This window comes from Dunckerocampus dactyliophorus, chromosome 8, assembly GCF_027744805.1.
Source record: "Dunckerocampus dactyliophorus isolate RoL2022-P2 chromosome 8, RoL_Ddac_1.1, whole genome shotgun sequence".
NCBI lineage: Eukaryota > Metazoa > Chordata > Actinopteri > Syngnathiformes > Syngnathidae > Dunckerocampus > Dunckerocampus dactyliophorus.
Window position 1 is genome coordinate 23981755 of NC_072826.1, and position 25584 is coordinate 24007338.

The 25584-nt window shown below is 38.4% G+C and overlaps 1 protein-coding gene across 15 annotated transcripts in view; it reads left to right on the top strand.

The window, feature by feature from the left end:
* Window positions 1-25584, top strand: part of LOC129185846 (receptor-type tyrosine-protein phosphatase gamma-like) — a 453526-nt gene that overhangs the window by 420687 nt on the left and 7255 nt on the right. For 5 of the 15 annotated variants that reach the window (XM_054783372.1, XM_054783375.1, XM_054783376.1 and 2 more), the window contains 2 exons: window positions 88-170; window positions 7914-7995. The exons of 4 other annotated variants lie outside the window; for them this stretch is intronic. In XM_054783372.1, the coding sequence (XP_054639347.1) occupies window positions 88-170; window positions 7914-7995 (165 nt within the window). Of the gene's footprint in view, window positions 1-87; window positions 171-7913; window positions 7996-25584 lie in introns of those variants that run through there. 6 more of the 15 variants (XR_008572147.1, XM_054783377.1, XM_054783382.1 and 3 more) reach the window with 3 other exon arrangements.

A 25584-nucleotide genomic window follows, 5' to 3' on the forward strand; every position in this document is an offset into this window, starting at 1 on the left:
GTGTACCAGAATTACATGATAGCAGTAGGCTTAAGCTTGTCTTACTGTCACAAATACAACAGTTGCTTATCTGTTTTTTATGCTCAGATGACCACAGCAGGGTAAGGTTAAGACTGCTGGCTGGCAAGGATTCCACACACACCGACTACATCAATGCGAACTATGTGGACGTAAGTGGTTCCAGCAGGACACAGCAGCGGCACATCATCAAAAGTCAACATACCCCTGCTTATAAAATCCTACTTTTTGTGTTGTAAAAATTAAGACAAAATGAAAGGATGTGAGTGTACCTGTGGTACGAAGGTACGCCGTTGGTTCAGTACTTACCGTGGTTTGAAGGCCACGGTTCAGTTCATTTTGGGGACTGTCAATACACAAAGTGCAAAACAGTAGTAGTATATACTCCCACCTATTAAGGAGGGAGGAATGGGGGATTTTACAAAGTGAGATACGATTGCTTCATTACAAGAAATTATTAGTGTGCATACTCATCACTTTATTAAAAGTGGAGCCCATTTGAATGTTAATTAAGAAATGATACAGTGTTGGCCACATTTTGTGGCAAAAATGCTTTGTGCCTGTCTTCCACAGTGCATAATTTTATCACAATTGTTTTTAGGAAAGTGGTCTCTCTTTTAACAAATATTTTGTTGCTGGATTTTGAAAACTCTCAAAAAAATACACTACTTTTTTTTTTTGTTTTGTTTTTTTTACTGTGGAACATTGGTTAGTGTCATTCCAGAAGGTCCGACACTAACCAAAATGGATGCTCACCAAATACATTTTTCCCATAAGAAATAATGTAAATCCAATAAATCCTTTCCAGAAAGCAAAAATGTTAACAAAACAAAAAAACTAACAACAAAAATGTTTTTGTAGCTTTACAATGATAGTTTTACATGCAGAAAAATTCTAAATGCATATAAATGAAATGAAATGGATAAATGAACATTTAAGGTTATGTTTACCTTCATTGAGGACGTAATTCTGCTGCCTCCCAATAGTCGGTCAAATTTTTTCCCACTCTCTATTCCCTGCTTTGCTTCTCACATCTCGTTTTTGTCCTGTCTCATTCTTTTAAGAGCCTCTCTCCGTATTGCTCTCCAAATCAATTGATCAATAATTCTTGACAAGAAGCTCGGGTTCAGGGTAAAGTCTGCCCTGACGGAACGTTCACCGTCGGTTATGTGATGGATAGTTGGAGGAAGTGGGGTGTTATGCGCCTGGTGATTCTTTCCGTTGAGGACATCGAAAACATCTTCCTATTCGGAACCATGGTAACAGTTCTGTTGCTGATTGGGATTAAGCACTGACCTGGTTTATCACAAAATTCAGAAGACGGACACAGCAGTCCAAGTGCTCAGCAGCTGTCCATCATGATTGATGGATCGATCCAGAGACCAGAATGGACAAACAGAGTAGCCAAGACTATTGGAATGCGGTTACTCACACTAACCCAAACAATCGATTATACATCCCCCCCCCCCCTTCCCCCCACCCCCACCCCCCCGAAATATGGCTACTGCCGACCTGAACTGGAAAACCTGCACCCCTCACTCCCCCCACCCCTGATGCAAGTTTTGAGTTTTTATGTCGTAAAATGTGCCTATTTGTGCATATGTTGCCAAGGTTTATTTTGACAGTCCCACACTGTATCCACGCCCCCATTGGAACATAGTTTGGACTTGCTTTTTTTCTTCTCTCCTCTCCTCTCCTCTTTTTCTCCTTTTTCCTCTCCCCTTTTTATCGCCCAATTTGGCCTGTCGAACCCCCGTCATATTGTATAGCAGGGGTCACCAACGTTTTTCCTTGTGAGAGCTACTTTTACAAAATGAAAATGGCCAAGAGCTACTCATTTTTGTAACATTTATTTTCAGAGCTTATTTTAAACCCAAACAAAGCGAATATGCTTGTTTTACCAGAACATTAACAAAAGGCTGGTGTCCACAACTCACATTTTGTATTTCAGAATGCATTTCTTTCTACTGTGCTTTCATTATTAACTGAAAACCTGAATGAAAAGCAGGCTTGAGGACACCTCATGTGGTCGTGGGGGGCTACCTGGTGCCCGTGGGCACCACGTTGGTGACCCTGTTGTATAGTATGTTGTATATGTACACAAAGAGGCAGTGAGATGACACTCACATTCAACACTGTTAAATTCAAGAAATAACTACAAACAGGAAGGTGGTTTCCGTGTTGGCCTCGCTGCCATTTTGTGTCTTTGGGACAGTAATGTCCTCAACTAAGGTAAAAGTAACCTTAAATGTTCATTTATCCATTTCATTCGTCATTTACATGCATTTAGGATTGTTACATGCATGTAAAACTATAATTGTAAAAGTATAAAAATGTGTTTTGTGTTTTTTGAGATTCAACTGCTGATGAGATCAAAGACAGGTGATGTAGCTGACTTCCAGTTCGTGTCTCCATATAGTGGCACGCTAATAGGATGCTAACAAGGCCTTTCTCTGATAAAAAAAAACACACACACACATTAAGAACACAGTGTAGGCAGTGTATTAACAACACAGCAAGATGTGTGCCATATTGTACTCTAACCGGAGGATGCACGCAGACCGGGGAGAAATTATGGTGTCAATTTTTGACGTTAACCAAAAAACACGCTAATCGGGGCAGACGCTAAACAAGGTTCCACCGTAGGGATAGCAACCATAGTTAGAAAATATGTCCATTGGGCCTCGTTCACAAACATCTTCTTAAAGGTCTTCTTAAGAACTGTACTTAAGAAGGTGTGGGTTGGAAACTGCATTGGAAACATTCACGACACGTTCTTAAGTAGGGATAATCGTTCGCACCGGTGTTCTTAGGTTGATGAATGCCAACGGGGATGCACGTGCATGTGAGGCCTAATTTGCATAGATCACCGCCTATTATTTCCTATATAAGGGCAAAATTGTGCCGTGCGCAACAGGCAGCTAGAGGCCGAGATGCCAAAGCGCAAGGGCAAGACTGAGGAGCAGCTGGACAACAAACGAAAGAAAAACTTCAATTCTACTGAAATAGAGGTGCTTTTACAAGGAGTGAGCGAACACAAGACCACCTTATTTTCACGTGTATCCACCGGTCATCATGCCATCCAAAAAGAGTCGGCATGGAGCACCATTGCAGGAAACATAAATGCCGTTTCCACGGAGAAACGCACCACCGCAGAGGTTAAAAAGAAGTGTTTTGACTTAAAATCAGAGTAAAAAAAAAAGATTGCACTGCACCGGAGGGATCTGGAGGAAACAGGAGGTGGGCCATGAATCAGAAACCAAACCATTTCGGAAACTCTACAAAATATTTACACAATCATAATGGAAAAATAAAGTCAAAATACATAGTTTGTGTTTGACAATTAATTTTTTCTGTGGTTACATTTGATTGATTAGACGCTGCCTAATAAATACAGCAGCCCCGTGCTCTGGCTCAAGACGTGGCTGGGGGCGCATCTGGGGGTGCTACGTGCGCAATAGGCACACCACGTTTCATTGCGATGTTATGGAAGACGCAGCAGGCCATTATGATCCTGCACACCTGCAACAACAGAGAATCAATTATTTATCCAGTTGACCAAATAAAACATATTTGCGATGGAGAATTCCTGGATTAATGAGAGCCTTCACAAAGAATCAGAATGTTTGCCTCTTATTTTTTTGCCATTCCAAAGCATAAATAAACTAAAACCTAATATTAAATACTACAAAACCTACTGTACCTTTTCTGGTTTGTAGAGCAGCCTTCCACCTGCAGTGTCCAAACACATCCTGCTTGCCTTGAGTATACCGATGGTGCCCTCCACGCAGCAACGTGTACGTGTGTGCTTTTGGTTGTACATTTGTTCTTGTGGGGTCTGCGGATTATTCAATGGTGTCATGAGCCAAGGTGCCAGGGCATAGCCTCGATCACCTGTAAAATAAGTTAATGGCCACATAACAACATGCAAAAGGCACGAAATTAACATTTTACGAGCCGATTAACCGGTATTAACTGTCGCATGCTGCGCCATGACTCAGGCGCATTCCAACGGAGGAATTTCAGAAAATGTAGGAGTCGTGTGTACCTCCAGGGAAACTTGCAACAACATTCAGAATCTTGTTGCGAATCTGAGATTATCTGGATATTAATTGAGTGATATCGTTTGTGATTGAGGTAGGGAAATGGATGAATGAATTGGGATTTGAATATATATTTATCGATGGAGTATATTTTAGTTGTTTTGATGATAAATAATTGTTGGGATATTTTATTTGCACTACATTTTTTGGGATCAGGTTGCAAAATCCATCATGAGGGCGATTGCACATTGAAAGTGCAAGCTTTGCTTGTGCGTAAGAGTCCTCCTGAGCGTTCGTAGAATTTGTTCTTAGATCTAAGAACTGTGAGTTAAGAACACGTTTCATGAATGCCAAAAATCTTCGTAAGAAGGCTTTACGAACACATTTGTGCGTAAGAGTGTTTCATGAATGAGGCCCATTGTTCTTACAGTGATATTTGCAAACTCATTCACAGAATGTCCTAATTTCCCTTCTCATTTTTCCCCACCAATGCTCAGGTTATGTATCTATTACATCTCACTGTCAAGTGCGTTGCATGTTTTAAAGACACACATCAATAACAGTGTAGAATATACACAAGTGACACATAGTTAATCCATCTTCATTCACCTCTAACCCCAGAAAACATTCAAAACCAAACTATGTAATGCCATAGATAACAATGTTGCAAGTATTGTATGCAGCAATAGCAGAATAATTTAAATTTCAAACACTTCATCCCTGAGGAGCAATTTAAAAGACCCAAAGAGCAGCATACAGAACAAGAACAAATCGAAAATCAGACAATAAAAACACACAAATTATGCAATTTAAAAATCAAAATTAAATGGGGACAGGGAGGGGCCAGAGTTCAGAAGCTGGACTGCTGTGGAGACGAAGGTTGCCCTCCTTCTTTTGTGTTCTGCACAAAGTGGAAAATAATTAACTAATAAAGTCTTTCAGATCACTTCAACACATACGCAGTACACACACATTATAGCTGGATAATAAACAATAAAAATAGCAACTTCTGATCAATTCATGTCAATTTCAGACTTGAAATAATTTAAATTAAACCACACTCGCTTCTGCATTATGCCCCACCCACTCAGAGTACAGATATGGATACAGATAATTTAGATGGGTGAACGGATACAGGTACAGATAGTGGTGTACTCGCTCATCCCTACCTATCAAATATGGTGCCCAAGTACCTATACTTCTCAAGCACCTCATCCATACCCACAATGGTGGTAGTAATGGCCTCTGCCAGTTGTCTCTGCTTGCTGACGAATGTCACAATCACCTCCTTGGTCTTGGTTGGGTTCATCTGGAGACAAGCGTCATCACACCAGGCGATAAAGTCCTGAAGAACAGAACTGTGGTGTAGGTTTGGTGCAGAGAGAGCAGGACTGTGTCATCAGCAAATTTCACCAGGTGGCAATGCGGCTGGCTGGATCTGCAGTCATCAGTGTATAGGATGAGAAGGACCAATAAGATACAGCCCTGCGGGGGCCAGTGGGGGTGTGGAGGATGTCAGCATAGATGAGTATAGACCATTAATAAGCACCCTTTGTGAACGGTCAGTCATTAAATATTAGTATGATGTCCTTCTAAATTCATATGAAACCCTGGTTTGTGTGCTACCACAGTAGAGAAAAGATTCCAGGGAAAATCATAAACTCCTTTTTCAGAAGAAGATCTAGAAGGGGCTAAATGTTGCAAAAAGACTGGAAATGGACTGATTTGATCTCTAGAGGGCTTGTGAAACCAAATTCACACCGTGCTTTACCATCCAATGCAGTTTTGCAGAAAGAATGGATAATCCTACCAGTTTGTAGTACCATGCACAGGGTGTGTTGCTCCTGAACTGGTCCTGGCGCTGTTCAAAGGGTCAGTTGGTGGCTCGCCATCTTTATCACACACACATGTGCTCCAGCACATGTTCTCTTACGTCGGTTTAGCTCGATATTTCTTCAACCCAATCTAATTGGTCTATTATAAACAACATGAAATATGCAGAAATACATCAAATAAACCACTAGGTAGTGTTACAATAAAGAACACGTCACTTTCATCTCTTAATTAGAGCTAGTTAACAAGTGTCTGTGCCGAAATGATGAGAGGAACAATACACTTGCAACAGTGTCTCAAACAGTTGAAAATACACCACAAGCTTCACCATAAAACATAAACACACTGTATTATCTCACATCACTTTGCACAAGTACTGTTGAAATTAAATAAAATACATTTCTTTCACTCACCAAGTCCCGTTCGGCAAAAGGAAACATCTCCAAAACAGGAAATGAAAAATGAAAAATACCTTCTTTGCACTTTCTTAGCCTAAGACTAGACTAAGATAGTATTTTGAAGCGTTTTCATATTTTTCTGGCAAGTTTCCTGCCCTTCTCCTTCTGCTGCACACTATGCGCTGACTGAGTAATGTTCTCTCTCCTCTGCACAGGAAACAGAGCTAGTCACATGGGTTACGTAGGAACATACCCTTTCAAAATAAGTCACATATTTCAACTGTAAATTAAAATAAGAACCAATTAATTTATATCCTTTTCCCATTTTAACAGGTTTTTAAACAACAGAATATTACACACATTTTTACAGATTATATAACCATATTGACTCATATTGTTTTTTTTATACAAAGTACTTTTTGCTGTTTTTTGAGAGAGGCGAAACGTCATCTAAGACAACTTGAAAAGTCCAGTTGTGATCGATTAAGTCCCCTGAGAACTTCGAGCATTAGCGACTTCCACCTGTGATTGCCGGTACATGTAAAGTTGGCGCGCAGCCAAGTGTAAACAGAACAGCTTGTTGATAAGCGCTAAGATAACTTCAAACCTCTACGCTACAATATGGCATAGTTCAGAATCAATATGTATGTGATAACATGCCAAAGCATACACATTTTAAATAAAATAAATCTACTAACCAGAGATGTCAATTTCTCCTCCTCAGTCAGCTATGGTGGGCATAACTTGGCTTGTTCAACAATTTTACTTTGATCAATCAGTGCTGATGTCACTGCTAATAGCGTTTAAGTGACACGGGCCACTGCTGCTGATTCTGAAGACCCTGGGCAGATTACTGTACATTGATATTGCCACACATAGAGGCTGAAATCAGATTAGACAACAAAAATTAACGTACACATACACTACTGGAAGCAGTGCAGCTAAGAAAAACACAAAACAATAATGGACTGTTGGGAATAAATTCATAAAATTTAATTAAACAAATTAAGTTGTAAATGGGCCGCATGGTGGTCTAGTGGTTAGTATGTTGGCCACACAGTCACAGTCTGTGTAGAGTTTGCATGTTCTCCCCGTTCGTACGTGGGTTTTCTCCGGGTACTCCGGTTTCCTCCCACATTCCAAAAACATGCATGTTAGGTTAATTGGTGACTCTAAATTGTCCATAGGTATGAATGTGAGTGGGAATGGTTGTTTGTCTGTATGTGCCCTGCCATTGGCTGGCGACCAGTCCAGGGTGTACCCCGCCTCTCGCCCGAAGTCAGTTGAGATAGGCTCCAGCATACCCCCGCGACCCTAATGAGGAGAAGCGGTATAGAAAATGGATGGATGGATGGAAGTTGTAAATGTAGATCAATGCTTCTGGTAGTGGTTAGGCCAGCAGAGAAGGCTTTTCTTGCCCTCACTGCACACCACTGGAATTATACCTGGAATGTGATAGTAAACATCATAATATGAGAAAAAAATTGCTTGATTTGCACATTGAAGAATATGCACAAATTGATTTTTTTTTTTTTGGTCAATCTACTTTAAAATTCATGCATCGTGTGAAATGTAATTCTAACATGCTACTCTTCCCCGCCACCTTTGCCAATGTGTGCAGTGCAATGCCAGACACGTGGAATGCCTCAGTGCTGAAAAGGAGTACAACAAAGAGAAAAAACGAATTTCGTCTGTGGTACCATGTAAGTGTTGCCTTTTGGTGAAATCATATTTGATACAGTTACCTCCAGCCCACAATAATGATTAGGAAGCTGGTATAGCACATACAGTGGTCCCTCGCTACATCGCAGTTCGAACATCACTCCCTCACTCTATCGAGGTTTTTCAAACATTAATTAATGAAAAAATGTTGTGTGGTTGACTACAGCCTAGTGTTAGAAAATAATCATATTTAAGCAAATTGTACCTGTTTTTTCCCAAATTAAGCATTTTCAAGCATAAAAATGGCAAAATTAAGTAAAATACAAATACAATACAGTCGTCCTTCACTATATCACAGTTCGAATATTACACCCTCACTATATCGCGTTTTAAAAATTAATAATAAATTAATAAATGATCACCTGTTAATGGTCTATTAGTCAAAAAATATTGAAAAACAAGTTATATGTAGTACTCTGTTCACAAGGCATCAGTAATGTTGAGACATGACGTTAGATTACATTTTCGCAGTGCATGGAGACTGGCTACTGAGGCAGCAAAGCCTGCATGCCATGGCTGAGATCAAATTAAAAAAATGTTCTCCTCTTAGTCTGTGTGGAAGTGGTAAGTTTTTGGCTTCTTTGTCCTTTCCCACTCATTGAAGAGGCTAAGTAGTTAGCGCGCTAGCTTGCTATGCTAGCGGCGACCGTGACTGCAGTGATCCTGTAGCCTGCGCGATATGATGCAAACAAAGAATAAAAGGAGTGTAAAAGTGACGATAGGTGTGTTATTTCATGTCTACAGGGCTCTTATAATGTTAAAAACCGGTATTTAGAAAGTCCTAAACAGGTTTTCTATGGTTTAACTACAAAAATATTCCTTTCATTATTATTGAACCCCACTTTGCGAAAATGCACTTATTGCGGCCCGGTCTGGAACCAATTAACCGCGATAAACAAGGGACGACTGTATAAGTCATGAAGACCACCAGCATGTCAATGTAGTATTATACTTTGGTCATATATATATATATATATATATATATATATATATATATATATATATATATATATATATATATATATATATATCTAGAAGATTGTAAACAGGTTCTATTATTCTATGCCATAACTAGGAAAATATTCCTTAATAAAGAAGGAATCCTATTTTGCGGAAATTCACTTTTCGCATTCAGTTCTGGAACCAATGAAGCGATATAATGAGGGATTACTGTATTGTTTGTACATTGCCTATTACTTGTTACATTGTGCGAACAATTAATGTTTTAAAACTGACGGACCCCAGTACAGAGTGCAGCTTGATTATGTCTGTGCTTCGATGGTAACTACTATGCGACGCTTGTATCCATATACACATGCTATACTGAACAACCATGTAATTGGAAGAATGTCAGCTAAAAGTTCAACCAAACCAATTTTATAAAAACACAAGATACAATTCTAATCATAAGCACTTAAATTCAAGATTGAAGAGTTTTATTGTCATATGCACAGTAAAACAGGTAGTTAAGTATAACTACCTGTTTTACTGTGCATATGACAATATATATTATATATTATTATATAATATATATTGCATAATAATATATCATTATTATGCAATGAAATTCTTATTCTGTTCATTTTCTCTAAAAAAAGAAAGACAACACAAAAAAATGAATAACAACAGAAGAAACACCAACACCAACACCAATAAATTAAAAGCAACAAGAACAGAAGAAACATTAATACCAGTAAATTAACAGCAACAATAATATGTTCAGTGTTTTGAGTGTGTGCGTGTGTTACGTGTGTAGCGGCCACTTGGAATGAATTAGTCAGATGTGGAGTTTCAAACAGGTGCCTTTATTCTTCTGGCTCAGTTCTTGCACCTTGAGCACCATGAGCTCAGTACCGTAAGCACCATAAGCACCGTGAAAACTACAGAATAAACAAGAATATGAAGAATATGACATTGTGCTGTCGTTTCACAACCAATACATAAATCACTCTTTCAGTGTAATAACATGAATCATACTGAATACATTTTCATATGCAGCTTCACATAAAACATTTAAACAACTTCTCTTATTCACTTATTAACACACACACATATACACACACAGTCTGAAATATACATATGGTCAGCAGTTTCATACCTCATTTCGCCTTCCAAGGGCGCTAGCTTAAACACGAGGTAGTCTTCCACATTAGCCTACCACCAGCCAGGTTGAAACTACACAGCAGGAAATTTTGTCACTTGAAACACGAACAATTCAATGAAAACACATATTCTCATTAACTTACTACTCACAATATTTAGACAATCAGTGCAAACAACTTTACCTGAGAAAATATGTGAGCACATTGTGTGTGGGGTTGCAATCACCATTAGCAAAGTTAACCTTTTGACACAGGAAAAGAAAAAACGTCCCGCCAAAATAAGAGCGTGCCAACATCCAGTGGCAGGACCACATTCTTCAAAATAAATGAGTGAATAACTGAGCATAAAGAACATAAACCTGTCATTTACAACGTGCGACGTGTGTGAGTGCTTCGTTGAGAAGCCTGATGGCCTGTGGGTAAAAGCTGTTTGCCAGTCTTGTGGTCCTAGACTTCAAACTCCTGCAGCGTCTGCCTGACGGTAGGAGTGTGAATAATGAGTGTTGTGGATGTGTGCTGTCCTTGACGAGGTTGTGTGTTCTTCGTAGGATTCTAGTTTTATAAATGTCTTGCAGTGAGGGGAGGGCTGCCCCAACAATGTTCTGTGAGGTCTTGCTGTGTAGGTGTGTGTGTGTGTGTGTGTGTGTGTGCGACTCTGTTGTGTTTTACTGCTTTCATGTACGGACAATTTTACATTTCTCACTGACGACGTGCAGGTTTGAGTGAAAAAAGATGAGAGGCATGTTTATCTTGCACCCTGCGCGTATCAACCGTTCTCAAAACACACAGCACATTCGGGCTTTCAAAATAAGACCGCTCTTTGTCACATTTGTCATTGTTGTAATTGTGTAAACAAAATAAGGGTGTCATTAAAATATCTTGTATTAATAACGTGATTGGAATTACATCTGTGACTACATCTTCCTTAATCACAGGCATTACAGTTTGTTGAACATTTTGTAGCAGTATGTGCTGAGGCTGACATTCCATTAGAAAAGTTAGCTAAGCTACATCCTTTCTCAATGGGCCAATGATGTATTGCATCAATTAATATAAGGATTTTTGCATTTTATTCACTAACCTAAATAGCACACACTCGATGCTGCTAAAATAAGTGGAAAAGGTAAAAACTGAATTCTAAAAAATTTAAACGGAGAAAACGTAATTTGGGAAAAACGGATTTCATAGAGAGGTTGTCTAAAAAAATGGTATTCTAAATCACACCACACACTGATCTATAATTATGTCATGTTGTTATGTCATGATTAGTCCTACCCTAAAAGCATTTTGCAAGCCCATTTTTTCCAATTTTATCTTTTATTGGATCATTTATTGGCTTAGGGACCTGACTCACAGAGGTTTTGTTACAAAAGCCAAACAATATTGTTGGTCATGCTGTGTAGTAATAAAAAAGTAACTTCAGCAATACTTTGTTTGCATTGTGTTTAATGCTTTGAGAGCTATTTTCCTAAACAAATTAAATTCCACAAATTCGTGTTTGTTACAAAATGTTGTTATTATTATTAAAACAAACAAACAAAAAAAAACTATCTGGATCGGATCGACAAGACTAAAAAAAAAAAATCAGATCGGAAGCCAAAAAATGTGGATCGGGACATCCCTAAGGCATACACACCTGTGTATATGTATACACCTGTAACCATGTTCATGCGTGTTTGTTTTCCTCCTCTCTCTCAACCAAATGGATGACAAGAGGGTTCACTCCGTGCATTTGTCTCAACACCTGGTCATATTGGTTCTATAGCAGAATGAACTGAGTGAACCTTCCTGTCAGTCATTCAGTCTCTTTGTCTCTGTAAGGAAACAAACGCACTAGCGAGCGCACTACTTGCTAGCTGTGTGTGTCGTGTGCTACACGATCAAATACTTTCTTCATGGCTGTGTTGTGTATAAAGCATGATCTGATGTCAATTTCAGCCCTTTTGCGCATCGTCCTTTAGTGACATGAAAATGTTTGTGACAAAGACATAAATAAATAATACAAAACTGTGGCACTTACATTTCAGTGATTCCCAAAGTATAACACATATACATTCGTATTACCCAATATAACACCACATTGTGCACAAAACACATTTTTCTGCATCCAAACTCCGACAAAATACTGTACTACACCCCATTAAATGTGTGCTAAAACTGAATCAAGGAAGTGTATATGCAAAAGATCTGATGCCAGCATGTTTTGGTCAATATTTAACAATAACAAAAGTCACACTGATTCAAAATCAGAAATGCGGTAATTGATTGTGATTTTATTTAAATCCCAATATTGCTAAAAGAGACTTTTCATTGGTTTTTTTTGTCTTTTGTTTTTTTTGTGTTTAACTTATATTTGTTTGTTTAATTTTTTTTTTTTAACTCTTGACATTCCAATTTAGTTTGTAACCCGAGGCCCTGAAATTCACTGATCCGGTACACTTTCAAACAGACAAAATAATGCACAAAGAAAACAACAGCCTGCTACACAATAATGTACAACAGTGTTTTTAATTAAGAGAGGAGAATTATGACCAAAGAGAGAAATTACATTTAAAACTTTTGTAACGCTAAAAATATGTAGCATATCAATATGTGTAATTAAAATGGATTGAAAAAAATCCGGAATTTTCAGTGTATAACTTTTTTCTCAAACTTTGAACCGTGCACCTTATGCTGCAGTGCAGCTAATATGTGGTATATGTGGTAATATGTATTTCGTAAAATGCTATTAGTAACATAGTCCATCATAACGGCAAAGAAAGACAACCAAAAAATGCAGAGAATGCACCTTTCTCTGTGTTTGCTAACCCTGTCGTTCTCGTTGAGTGGAGCCGTGTATGCAAGCACATGCTGCACTTTACAGTGAGCAACAACAAGCACAATTTATACTAAAATCAAATGTAAAACATTGTTGGATTTTGATTTTTCAATAAACACCATGAATATACTGCCAAGATTGCAAAGCCTGTTTTGTTGAAAGAAAACAAAAAGGGAAAGTAACATATAAAAGAGGGGTTGTCCCAATCTTCCATCATAGAAATCACATGAACAAATGGATATGATGCCGCTTTCAAGTTTAAAACGATCGATTTGGCTGTCACGACAAGGAAACATGGCTGCTTTGCGTAATCTTAGCATCAATTAATGTATGGTCAGACATTGGAGACAGCAAAATAAAAAGCTGATGCAAAGCAAAACGACAATAAAAGCTTAGAGGTAAGAAAAGCAGATGGGCTGAACGAGAAAAAATGCTTGAAGACTGAGTAACTACGCAGAGAGCAGACGGACGCATGCGAAGAGCAACTTTTCCACAAGTCCTTGTGGATCCTTACAGCGTGGCGGAGAAAAAAACACAACGGGTTTCGAAAGGCTGGACTACCAGACGAAGAGGAGGACTCTGAGAGCACACCAAAAGAGAGAGACGACAACAAAAAGTTCTAGCTTCAAAATGGTTGGACATAAAGGCATACTCTAAATGAGAAAAATCATCAGTATGACCCACAGTTTGTGATGTGATGTGGGAATAAATTCACTCATCTAATTTGCATATTATGACATCACCAGGCTGATCCCCGTCTCCACGTACCCAACAGGCTCATCAAAATGTCTGATCCACTTCTGATACTCTTCCTCATTTCTCAAGCAAACCCAGCCATCATCATTATTGGTAATTACAGCGGGACGTTGAGCGCCACTGCTGCCTCCTCCACAAAAAACCTAGGCAACATAGGCACAAATAAGTACACATTACAACATAAAATGTAACGCGAGGACAACCTGTATTTGTAAGTCAGATTGTTTATGGTGACGTTTTTTTGTCAACATCAGATTTGCTATCTTTATATTATAAAGTTTGAATAAAAACTGGAGTTTTTGCATTTTTAAAGTTCCACAATCAGACGGCAACTTTCAATGGAGCAGCTAACCATACAATGCCCTACCCATACCACTTGTTTGTCCTCCCGGTCTAATCCAAAATCAGATTTGTAATATTCTACTAGCATGTATTTCGGTTGAGAATTTCACATATGAGAATAATATATCGCCCCTGGTCACAGTGAATGTGATGTACTCACGCAGGCATACACCCTGTGTTTTATCAAATATTTTTGCCACTTCGCACTACAAATTTTGCGGCTTTACTCTATCATGTTTTTTCAAAAATATATTAATAAATGATGCATTTTCATGGTTGAATACATCCTATTATTCGTCAAAACGTGCACATTTAATAAACAAATGATATATATTTTGTGTCTAAATCAAGCATTTTCAAGCATAAAAATGGCCAAATGCAAATATAAGGCATTCAAAGATGTTGATATGTAGTATTTTACACTGGTCACTAGGTGTCAGTAATGTTACTCTAATGTTCAGTGAGAATTGATCATTGGAGCAAGAGGCTTTTATTGCAGGTTTGAATGATATCACAACAGGTACAATAATCCCTTATAGAAATCCCTATTAAAAACACAGGCTACCATAACCCACACCAAGCTGAAAGTCAACTCTGAACCCCTGATGTCACTTTCTGTCCGCCCCTCACTCAGCTCCCCTAGGCAACACATTTATAGCAATACACACAAGCACAAATCTTATTTAACTTATTGGGTTTCAGTGGATTTCCTCCTCGACATGTTTGCAGTCAAAAATGCGACAAACAATGCGGCGAAACACCCAAATGTCCAATAAAATATCACTTTTCTGCAGAACTTTCTTCTCCACCCTCTTTGTCACATATGAAATCCTTTTTATTTTTTCCCCAAATTTAATTTAATGTTTTTCTAAATTCAGTTTTATTAGAATTCCATTTTTTTACTTTTTACACTTGTATTTTACCAGCATAGAGTGTGTGCTGTTTGGGTTAGTGAATAAAGTGTACATTAATTAAGTACAAAAATACTTACATTTAGATGCAATACGTCATTGGCCTATTTTGCCCAGTAATTCAGAAATCGATCTAGTGTGTGTAACTTTTCTATTGGGATGTCACATTTTGCTACAAAATCTTCAACATACTGTAATGCCCGTGCTTGTGATTAATTGGCATGAAAATTAGGTATCGGCTCATATCGGTATAGTTTTTTTTTTTTTTTTTTGCACATAATGATATTGCCGCGCGAGTCTTGACGCTCCACCAGCATGCTGGCTAGCTCATTATGTCCGCAGTCTGGAAGTTTTACCTTCGGATTGCATATAAACAATTTGCAGTGAGTGTTAAGTGTTACATTTTGCTCATTGAGGTTCATGCTGCCCCACCTGAATTGTAGCACTGCTTACTATGAGACAGTTGCATGTGCAGCTGCATGTTTCCAGTGACCGCAAAGCAGTTGCACATCACGCCAAACAGGAAACAGAAACCCAAAATAAGAGCACGAAAAAGAAATTAACTTGGAAACTGAGGAAAACCAAAACTAAAGTCCAATCTGTCATGTGTATAATACTTGTACCTCAGGAAGAATCACTCAGGGTCACACAGTGTTTTTACCTTTTTTGTACTTGTATTCGTCTTATTTTGGGATCGGTGTTTATTTGTGAAATGTATCCAGTAAACATATTGTGTGATGATCATCAAACAGATTTAAGTGTTGGTCGGTGATGGCACAGGTGGGCGCGGGATGCAGTTTTTGGATGAAACCTTTTATTGTTAAGGGAGAAATAAAATCCAAACCTACATTATTTGCCTGAATCGGTATCGGTTGATATTGGTATTGGTAATAAAGTGCTGTGCAATATCGGATATTGGTAAGAAAACCAATAATCAAGCAGCTCTAGTACATAAGATCTCAACACAGGCCAAACGTGGTATCTTTGCCTTTAAGTGTGATTAGGTTCTAACCTTGAATTTGAATTTATTTGAACAGCAGGTGACCGTTGTGTGGCTGGGAAAGGGGGTGGTTACAAGTATAAGCCTGAGGCTGTGGCGTTTCCGTACTTACACTTCGGCTCAATATTTCTATCTGTACACTTCAATAAGTACTTTATACTCAATGTGCACAATGTGTTTAGTTCTTGAGTGCGCAAATTTCGACAGTTTAGTGCTGTCTCACATCAATTACTGTAGTTGTGCACATTTTGGCCGTTTTGACTGCAACATCCGATTTGCTGTTGTGTCCTTGGGCAAGACACATCACCCTCCTTGCCTAAAGAGTGGCCCACAAATGTGACCTTCTCTAAACTTTTGAATGCACATGTCCAAATGTATGGTATGGTATGGTTTAATTTATTGTGAACATACATATTGGTTACATTGGAAAAGGAGTAGGAAGAATCAGAGCTTATTTAATCCTACCATCTCTTCCTTTCACATCATTTGCTAATACATTTGTTCACTTCTTGTATTCAACATGTATTGTTTACAAAATTTGAAATAACATAACAAAATGATCAGGATGTATAACAATGTGTAAAGTTAAGGTTTGCATAAATTAACATTCCCTCCTCTGTGTATAAAAAGCAGTTGTTTCTAATAGATTAAAAGGAGAAAAAAAACATTTTTCCTTTGCTGTTGTCCCAATCCATTTCCCCATCTCCCTGTCCTGCAATCTTTCGTGTTGTATTGTGAGTATCATTGAATGTAGATACATGGGTTCCTAATTTCAGTGCTTCTTGTTGAGCAGAAGCACTGTAATTGCTTTGCACGGTAGTGACGTCAAATGTTGAAAAACATAATTCTTCAACTGCATCATTCCTTGTTTGTGGGTTGTATCTTTTTCTATTTCCTTGTTGTCATGGTGATGTGCTCTTTCATATTGATCCAGATCCTTGATATATTTGACAACAAGGACTCTGGCCTCTTCAGGTCCTCCATTTAGCTCAATATATATTTTGCAGTTCGCGCTCCAAGTACCTTGAACCTTTCCTTGCTTCCTCAAGTCGTGTGCTTTCTTGGTGATGTAAGCGTTGCGTTTTGTTAGATGCTCACTCATGTAGATGTTCGTACCTTTCAGCTTGTTTCTCTGATTCAGTATTGCAGTTTTGAATTTCCTGTTGGTGTACTTGACAATGATGACGGGCGAAGTGTTGTTTCTGCCAAACAGCGGAATGCATGTATCGATGATATCGATGATATCGATGATATCTACATCCATCTCCTTTGGATTGTAGAAAAGGGGCTATTTGTTGCTCCGTTGAAGTAACATTAATTTAATCTGGTTCTTCTCTATTCTCAACTGCCCTGGCATGCCCTGGCGCTCCGTCAGAATGACGTTGTTCATTCGTGCATTCTGATCCATTTCCTCATTGTATTCTTCATTTGATCCATCTCATCAATTGTATTCTTCATTTGCTAAATGATTATTATTTTTTTCCTTGGTTCTTTCTTTCCTTAAAGGAATAATGCACTTTTTAAAAATGTTGCCTATGATCCACAATCCTTATGTGAAACATGACCACACATGCCTTTCTCTTTTCCGCACATTCTAACGAGAGAAAAGCAGCTAAAAAAAACAGCTTGCATGTGGTAGTTAATGGGAGCTAACAATGCACATAACGGGACACACCTATTTCGATTATAAAGCCCTAAAAAAATACTCCAAAAAACACCAGTGATGTTCTATTTACTTAACTAACCTGTATATAAACCATTGTTATTGTAGCAGCTAACACAAAGAACTATTTTTCTGGCTTAGTGATGCACTGCCTCACGCCACTACCGAGAGGTAACGAGCCCACTCCAAAACAATGCGATAGGACACCAATCTGTCTGAAACTGACAGGGAAACAAGAACAAGCATATGAACAACTACAAATACAGTAGACAACCAAATTATCTGTAAAGTATTAGCCCACATTCAATGTTTTGTTTATACACGGCGAGATGGACTGTGTTGTGATATCATGTGCTCTGTGCTCCATGTATCAGAATTAATATCGATATCATGGTGGCTGAGTGGACAGTCCAGCTGGTCTTTTCCAGTTTAGTCTCTGAATGTTTTATTTTTCATAACATTGTTATACAGATGCTATTCAATAAGAAATAAAAATACTTCTTACCATTAATGTGACTTCTGTATCTTTTTTTCGTTTCGCCATCGTTTCGCCATCTTCTTCGTCAAAAATCGTCACTTCCTGTTGTACGGAAAGGACGCTCACGGAAAAGCTCCGTCCACTATTACCAGAGTTTTAAACTTTTGCGACCTTGGTGAATACAGTTTGTGATCACAACTTGTGATTACAACTCTGCAAGTGAGTGCTGAGACTTCTGCCTCAATTCGGACCCGCGAGTGGACTAAACTCACCAAAAGAGACAATCAGGTGGAGCCGACAACCGTTACAAGCAAGCTATCATGCTAGCCGCGGTTTGAAGCCTGATTTCAATAACAGGATAACATTTGGAGTTTTCCTGTGCAGCTTTTTTGGCCCACGAGGACTGGTGGGACTTTGGTGAGATACTGGTGAGAGATAAACCCGCCGTTATAACGAAGATTAATCACCGAAGGCATTGCACCACAAGTCAACGGCTAACGGACGGCGTTACCAAGCAACAGTAACAATGTCAAAGGCTCGAGGGAGAAGAAGCGCAACAAGCGGTGGCTCTAGCAGTTCTGGTCGAAGTACTCCAGATTCAGTCATATATACGGATGTCGAACAGATTCCTGAGACAACTGGAGGTGCTCACCTATTACCACAACCGCCGCCGAGACCCTACAAGGATGACACAGTTAACCAGTTGACACACCTGAGCGGAAATATAGACAAAGCAACAGCGACAGCCTTGCAGAAGGTTAAACACCGCGCAAACAAGCAAGAAAGAAGTTCAATGGAAAAGAGTGAATATACCATGGCGAAAACCATGGAGGATTATGGAAAACAGATGCAGCAACTTGTGGAGAATTCCAACTCCCTGCATAAACTAACTTACAGTTTGCTAGAGACTACCAACGCCATACAAAGAGAAATGCAAGTTCAGAGAGAAGCATTTCAAAATGAAATGGGGATATTAAGGAACGAAATGCAAGGTCTGAGAGTGGAGAATAAAAAATTACAGGAAAGTTATGATGCACTGGGAGCCACTCTCAAAAATGAATGTGAAGAAAAGGATAAAATCATTGAGAAGCTGAAAATCACCATAGATGACATGGATCAGAACACACGAATGAATGACGTGGTCGTGACGGGACTTCGAATCAAACCAAGGTCCTATGCCAGAGCAGTGGCGAATACTGAAGAACCAGACGAAAGGGATGTCGCCTCAACAGAGCAACAAGTTGTTGATTTTTTGCAATCGAAGGAGGTGGATGTAGACATCCAATCTATTGATACTTGCATCCCACTGTATGGGAGGAACCGCACTACACCCGTCATCATCGTCAAATTCACCAACAGGAAATACAAGGTTGCTCTGCTGAAACAGGGAAAGAAGCTGAAAGGAACAAATGTCTACATGAATGACCACCTGACCAAGCGCAACGCTGAGATTGCGAAGAAAGCACGTGATCTGAGGAAGCAAGGAAGGATCCAAGGAACATGGAGCGCAAACTGCAAAATCTTCATCAAAGCAAATGGAGGACCAGAGGCCAGAGTTCTTGCTGTCAAAGACATCAAGGACCTAGAAAGATATTGAGGTCTCCCAACATGGAGGAAAACAGCTTTAATATGCTACAAGAAGATCTACAATTGGACACTTTTCACTTTACAGATCACAAACAATTGGATATGGAAAAAGACATTGATCCAGACTCAAATTTTTTCTCTCACATTACAAACGACTGCCGTTATTATACGGAGGAGCAATACAACAACAGTTTTATCAACGACGACAAGTTATCCATCATACACATAAACAGCAGAAGCTTGAACGCAAACTTTACTAATATTAAACAATATTTGAATCAATTCAAAGAACTTTTCAAAGTTATAGCAATCTCAGAAACTTGGATTAATGCTAACAAAGGAATGGACTTCGAGCTGGAAGGATATGAAATGACGTGTGCAAACAGGAACAATGCAAATGGAGGAGGTGTGGCCATATACGTGGACAAACATTTGAACTACAAAATGGTAAAGAATATGTCATTTGTCATTGATAACATTTTAGAATGTATAACAATTGAAATTTGTAAAGAAAAAAGCAAAAATGTGTTAATAAGTTGTGTGTACAGAACTCCAAAGTCAAAGATTGGAATGTTTGAGGATTGGATTAAGACAACGTTTACAGACATAGGTCAAAAAACTATTTTCATATGTGGAGACTTCAATATTGACCTCTTGAACTCACACAAGTGCAAGGAAATAGATGACTTCATAGATACAATGTATAGTTTGAGTTTATATCCTAAAATCATTAGACCAAGTAGAATAACAGACCACTGTGCCACCCTCATCGATAATATATTCACCAATGACTTTGATAACAACACCATCAGTGGCCTGCTAATTAGTGACATCAGTGATCATCTTCCAGTATTTACAATCTACAATGAACATTATAAGAAAAAACAGGCGGAGGCAAAAAAGACTTTTCAAAGATTGCGTACAGAGGACAACATCCGTGCCTTCAAGATAGGACTAGAAGAACAAAGTTGGGAGAGTGTCTACAGTGCAACAGATGTGGACGAGGCATATGACAACTTCCTTGGTACTTATATGGAGCTCTACGATAAGAACTGTCCCTGGCAAGAAAAGCCCAAGAAGCAAAAGAAAAACAACCAGCCATGGATGACAAAAGGACTAAAAAACGCCTGTAAGAAGAAGAACACATTATACAGGACATTTATCATTCAACAGACTAAAGAAGCAGAACAAAAGTATAAGACATACAAAAACAAGTTGACAACTATCTTGAGAGTGTGTAAGAGGGAATATTATAGTCACGTACTAAATAAGAACAAAAATAACATGAGAGCAACTTGGGGCATCTTAAATAGTATTATAAAGAACAACTTTAAGAAAGCAGACTATCCTCCCTATTTCATGGTTGGAAACACTTACAGGAATGACATGAATGCGGTAGCTGAAATGTTTAATGAATATTTTGTAAATATTGGACAAAAACTGGAAGAAGAAATTCCAAAACAAGACACAATTGATGAAGGGATTGATATTATTGATAGGAATCTTAATTCTATGTTTCTCACTGTTGTAACCAAAAAGGAGATCACTGACATTGTTAACCATTTTAAGGCAAAAACATCAACTGATTGTCATGGAATCGAAATGGAAACAATTAAAAGGGTCATCAATAAGATCGCAGACCCGTTAACATATATTAGTAACTTATCATTTCAGACTGGAATATTTCCAAGCAAAATGAAAACAGCCAAGGTGGTTCCAATTTTCAAAAAAGGAGACAAACACCAATTTACAAATTATCGACCAGTTTCCTTGTTACCACAATTCTCGAAAATTGTGGAGAAGCTATTTAATAATAGGTTGGACAAATTTATTAAAAAGAATGAACTATTGGCAAGTAGTCAATATGGTTACAGAGCCAACATTTCAACTTCTATGGTACTGATGGAAATCACGGAGGAAATCACTACTGCCATAGACAACAGAAGATGCGCAGCTGCAGTATTCATGGATCTGACAAAAGCTTTCGATACAATTAATCACACTATTTTAATTTCAAAATTAGAAAGGTACGGAATTAGAGGTTTAGTCTTAAATTGGGTTAAAAGCTACCTAGCAAAGAGGAAACAATTTGTAAAGCTAGGAGAATATACATCTGGGAGTCTACACAATACGTGTGGAGTACCACAGGGGTCCATACTGGGACCAAAACTGTTTAACTTGTACATTAACGACATTTGCAAAGTAACTAACAACTTAAAATTGGTCTTATTCGCCGATGATACCACCGCTTTCTGTTCTGGTGAAAGCACACAAGAACTCATTAAAAAGGTCAAGGATGAAATGGTCATATTAAAGTCATGGTTTGACAAGAATAGATTATCTCTGAATTTAAGTAAAACTAAAATAATGCTATTTGGTAATAGTAGAAAGGACACGTACGACCAAATACAAATTAATGGAGCGGATATTGAAAAAGTGGAAGAATATACATTTCTTGGGGTTATAATAGATGACAAATGAGTTGGAAATCTCATATTAAATATATACAGCAAAAGGTGGCGAGAAATATCTCTATATTGAATAAAGCAAAATATGTTCTTGATCAAAAATCACTCCACACTCTGTACTGTTCCTTAGTATTACCATATCTAACGTATTGTGTGGAGATATGGGGAAATAATTACAAAAGCAATCTTCACTCACTCACTGTACTGCAAAAAAGATCTGTGAGGATAATTCATAATGCCAAGTATAGAGAACATACAAACCCTTTATTTTTAAAATCACAGATATTAAAATTCGCAGATTTAGTACACTTTCAAACCGCTAGAATAATGTATAAAGTTAACAACAACTCGTTACCCAAAAACCTAATTAAGTATTTCTCAATCAGAGAGGAGAAATATGATCTTAGAGGAAAATTAAACCTAAAACATTTATATGCGAGAACAACGCTGAAAACCCACAGCATTTCCGTGTGTGGAATTAAATTATGGAACGGATTGAGTAAAGAACTCAAACAATGTACAGAGATGAGCAAATTCAAAAAACAATACAAGCAGTTGATGTTTGCTAAATACAAGGCAGAACAGTCCTGATTGTTCTGTCAGGTTTGTTATTTTATTTTATTTATTTATTTTTTTATTTTCTATTTTATCTTATTTTATTTTTTATTTATTTAATTAAATTTTATTTTTTTTTTATTTATTTCTATTTAGTTATTTTTTTATAATTTTCTTTGTTGTGTTTAAAAAAAAAAAAGGGAAAGGGAAAAAAAAAAAAGCTTTGTTCTTATTTATTTATTTATTTATTTAGTATTGTCATCATTATTATCATTATTATGAATGTTCTCTCTTTTTTTGGGGGGAGGGTTATCTCACCGTTATCTATTATGTGTTATCCTGACTATCACTGAAAACATGACATGGAATCCAGGAAGTGAACTACATGTACTGTACTAGATGTAGAATGGATGGGGGGTAGGATTAAATAAGCTTTGCTTCTTCCTACTCCTTTTGCACATGTGGAACTGTCAAAGAATGATTCACGAGATGTATTCCAGTGTAACCTTCATGTTCAAATAAACTAAACCAAACCAAACCAAAAGGGTTGGCTCTGCAGAATTAGCAAGCTGACTATTTGATTAAAGAAGGGAAGTTTACCTCCTGATATCTCAATGACCCGTGTTGTCTCCCACTTTATCCAGTAATCATTGAGTTTTCTGACCCGGAAAACATTGGAAGGACTGCTGGCATTGGCTCTGGACATCTGCACTGCGGTAGAAAATGGATGGATGGATTAAAATGCATAAGAAAGTTTTATATTTTGAACATTATTTTTAACACTGTGATTTCTGTAATGTTTTACTTTAACATGTCAGCAAAATGTTTCTTTAAATAAATACATTTTATCAGAAATGTCTGGGAGCCAGATACAGTCATCAAAAGAGCCATATTTGGCTCCCGAGCCATTGGTTCCCTACCCTTGCTGTAGCTCATCCTCCATATATTCAGGCTCAAAAAGATAAGGTTCTGGATCCTCATTTGTCCAAAAGTAGTTGTTGACAGCATGAAGTCTGCCATGATTAGTAGTAGCAAACAGACACACTGCAGTTGTTGATGTAAGTAGCGCTAGTTCCTATCTGTGGGCTATGTAAAATCAATGTGCCCAGGAAAGAAGTTTTGGTAATTTAAAAAATGATCAAAATACAGCAAAATACTATAAGTATTAAATATTATTGAGAATGTATGTACAGCATGTATATAAAACCAGAAAACATTGTTGGAGGTTTTTTAGAGGACGTGATAGTCAAAACAGGTGTGTCCTGTGACCTGCATTGTTAGCTCCCTCATGCCAACTGTTTTTCTCTATTTGGAACGCAAAAGGGAAAGACATGTGCTTTCATGTTTACATAAGGATTGTGGATGATGGGCAAAATTCCAAAAACTTTACAGTTTTCCTTTTGAGAGCAGCGCACAAGGCAGCGTAATCATTGATATTATTCCGCAGTGCTCTATTTTCCTCCCTAAGGTTTTTGACTGCATCATGGATCTCAGAGAAGCTCCTCTTGCAGCTGTCATTCTGTGATCGTACCTTTCCAATCTGTGTTTGCAGGCCTCTTAGATCTTGCCTTATCAGTGCAACAGTTTGTGCTACAGTTTCCTCCTGTTGGTTTTTCCAGTTGGTCTTTCTTGACATCCTTCAAGGCGCCATATAATTAAATCCTCGTCATCCAACAGGATAATTGATGCTATTTCTGATTGTGGACCCGGATTTTGAGGGCCAGTATCTTTTTGCTTTTTGTGTAGCGTTATTGCTAGAACTGCTTTGAACTTCAGCACTTTGCTGATTAGCTAGGCTTGCTTGCATCTGTCAGCACTTGTAATTTTACGCTTGTTTAACATATGTACCTCTTGCCGGTCCAAGTTCAAGTTGAGGGTGTCAGCAAGCTGTTCTGATCTTTGTTCCTGAGGTGTATTCATGAAAGTGCCAAAACAGTTCAAAACTCCAGCAGCAACAGCAGAGCTCTTGCCATGAGCGTCCTTTCCAGGTTGTATGTTTTAGTACTTTCAGTGTGTTTTCAACTTGCTGTTCTATAACAAGGAGTTAAATGCAAAAATTCACAACAGGTGATTTTTTTTAATTTTTTAGATTTTGACAGAAGACTCTTACATACTGCTCAAAAAAATTAGAGGAACACTTCAAAAACACATCAGATCTAAACTGGGGGAAAAATGATCTTGAATATCTTTCCTGACAATAATTGGGTGATGTATTAGTAACAAAATGATGCCACATAATTTGATAGAAATGAAAATGATCACCCTATAGAGGGGGGAAATCAAAGACACCCCAAAAATGAAAGTGAAAAAATGATGCAGCAGACTGCTCCATTTTGCCAAAATGTCATTGTAGCAACTCAAAATGATTCTCAGTAGTTTGTGTGGCCCCCACGTGCTTGTATGCATGCCTGACAACGTCGGGGCATGCTCCTAATGAGACTACGGATGGTGTCCTGGGGGATCTCCTCCCAGATATGGACCAGGGCATCAATGAGCTTCTGGACAGTCTGAGGAGCAACCTGGCGGCGCCGGATAATGTCCCAGAGGTGTTCTATTGGGTTTAGGTCAGGTGAACGTGGGGGCCAGTCAATGATATCAGTTCCTTCATCCTCCAGGAACTACCTGCATACACTAGCCACATGAGGTCGGGCATTGTCGTGGACCAGGAGGAACCCAGGTTCCACTGCACCAGCGTAGGTTCTGACAATGGGTCCAAGGTTTTTATCCCGATACCTAATAGCAGTCAGGGTGCCATTATCTAACCTGTAGAGGTCTGTGCGTCCTTCCAGGGATATGCCTCCCCAGACCATCACTGACCCACCACCAAACCGGTCATGCTGAATGATGTTGCAGGCAGCATAACGTTCTCCACGGCATCTCCAGACCCTTT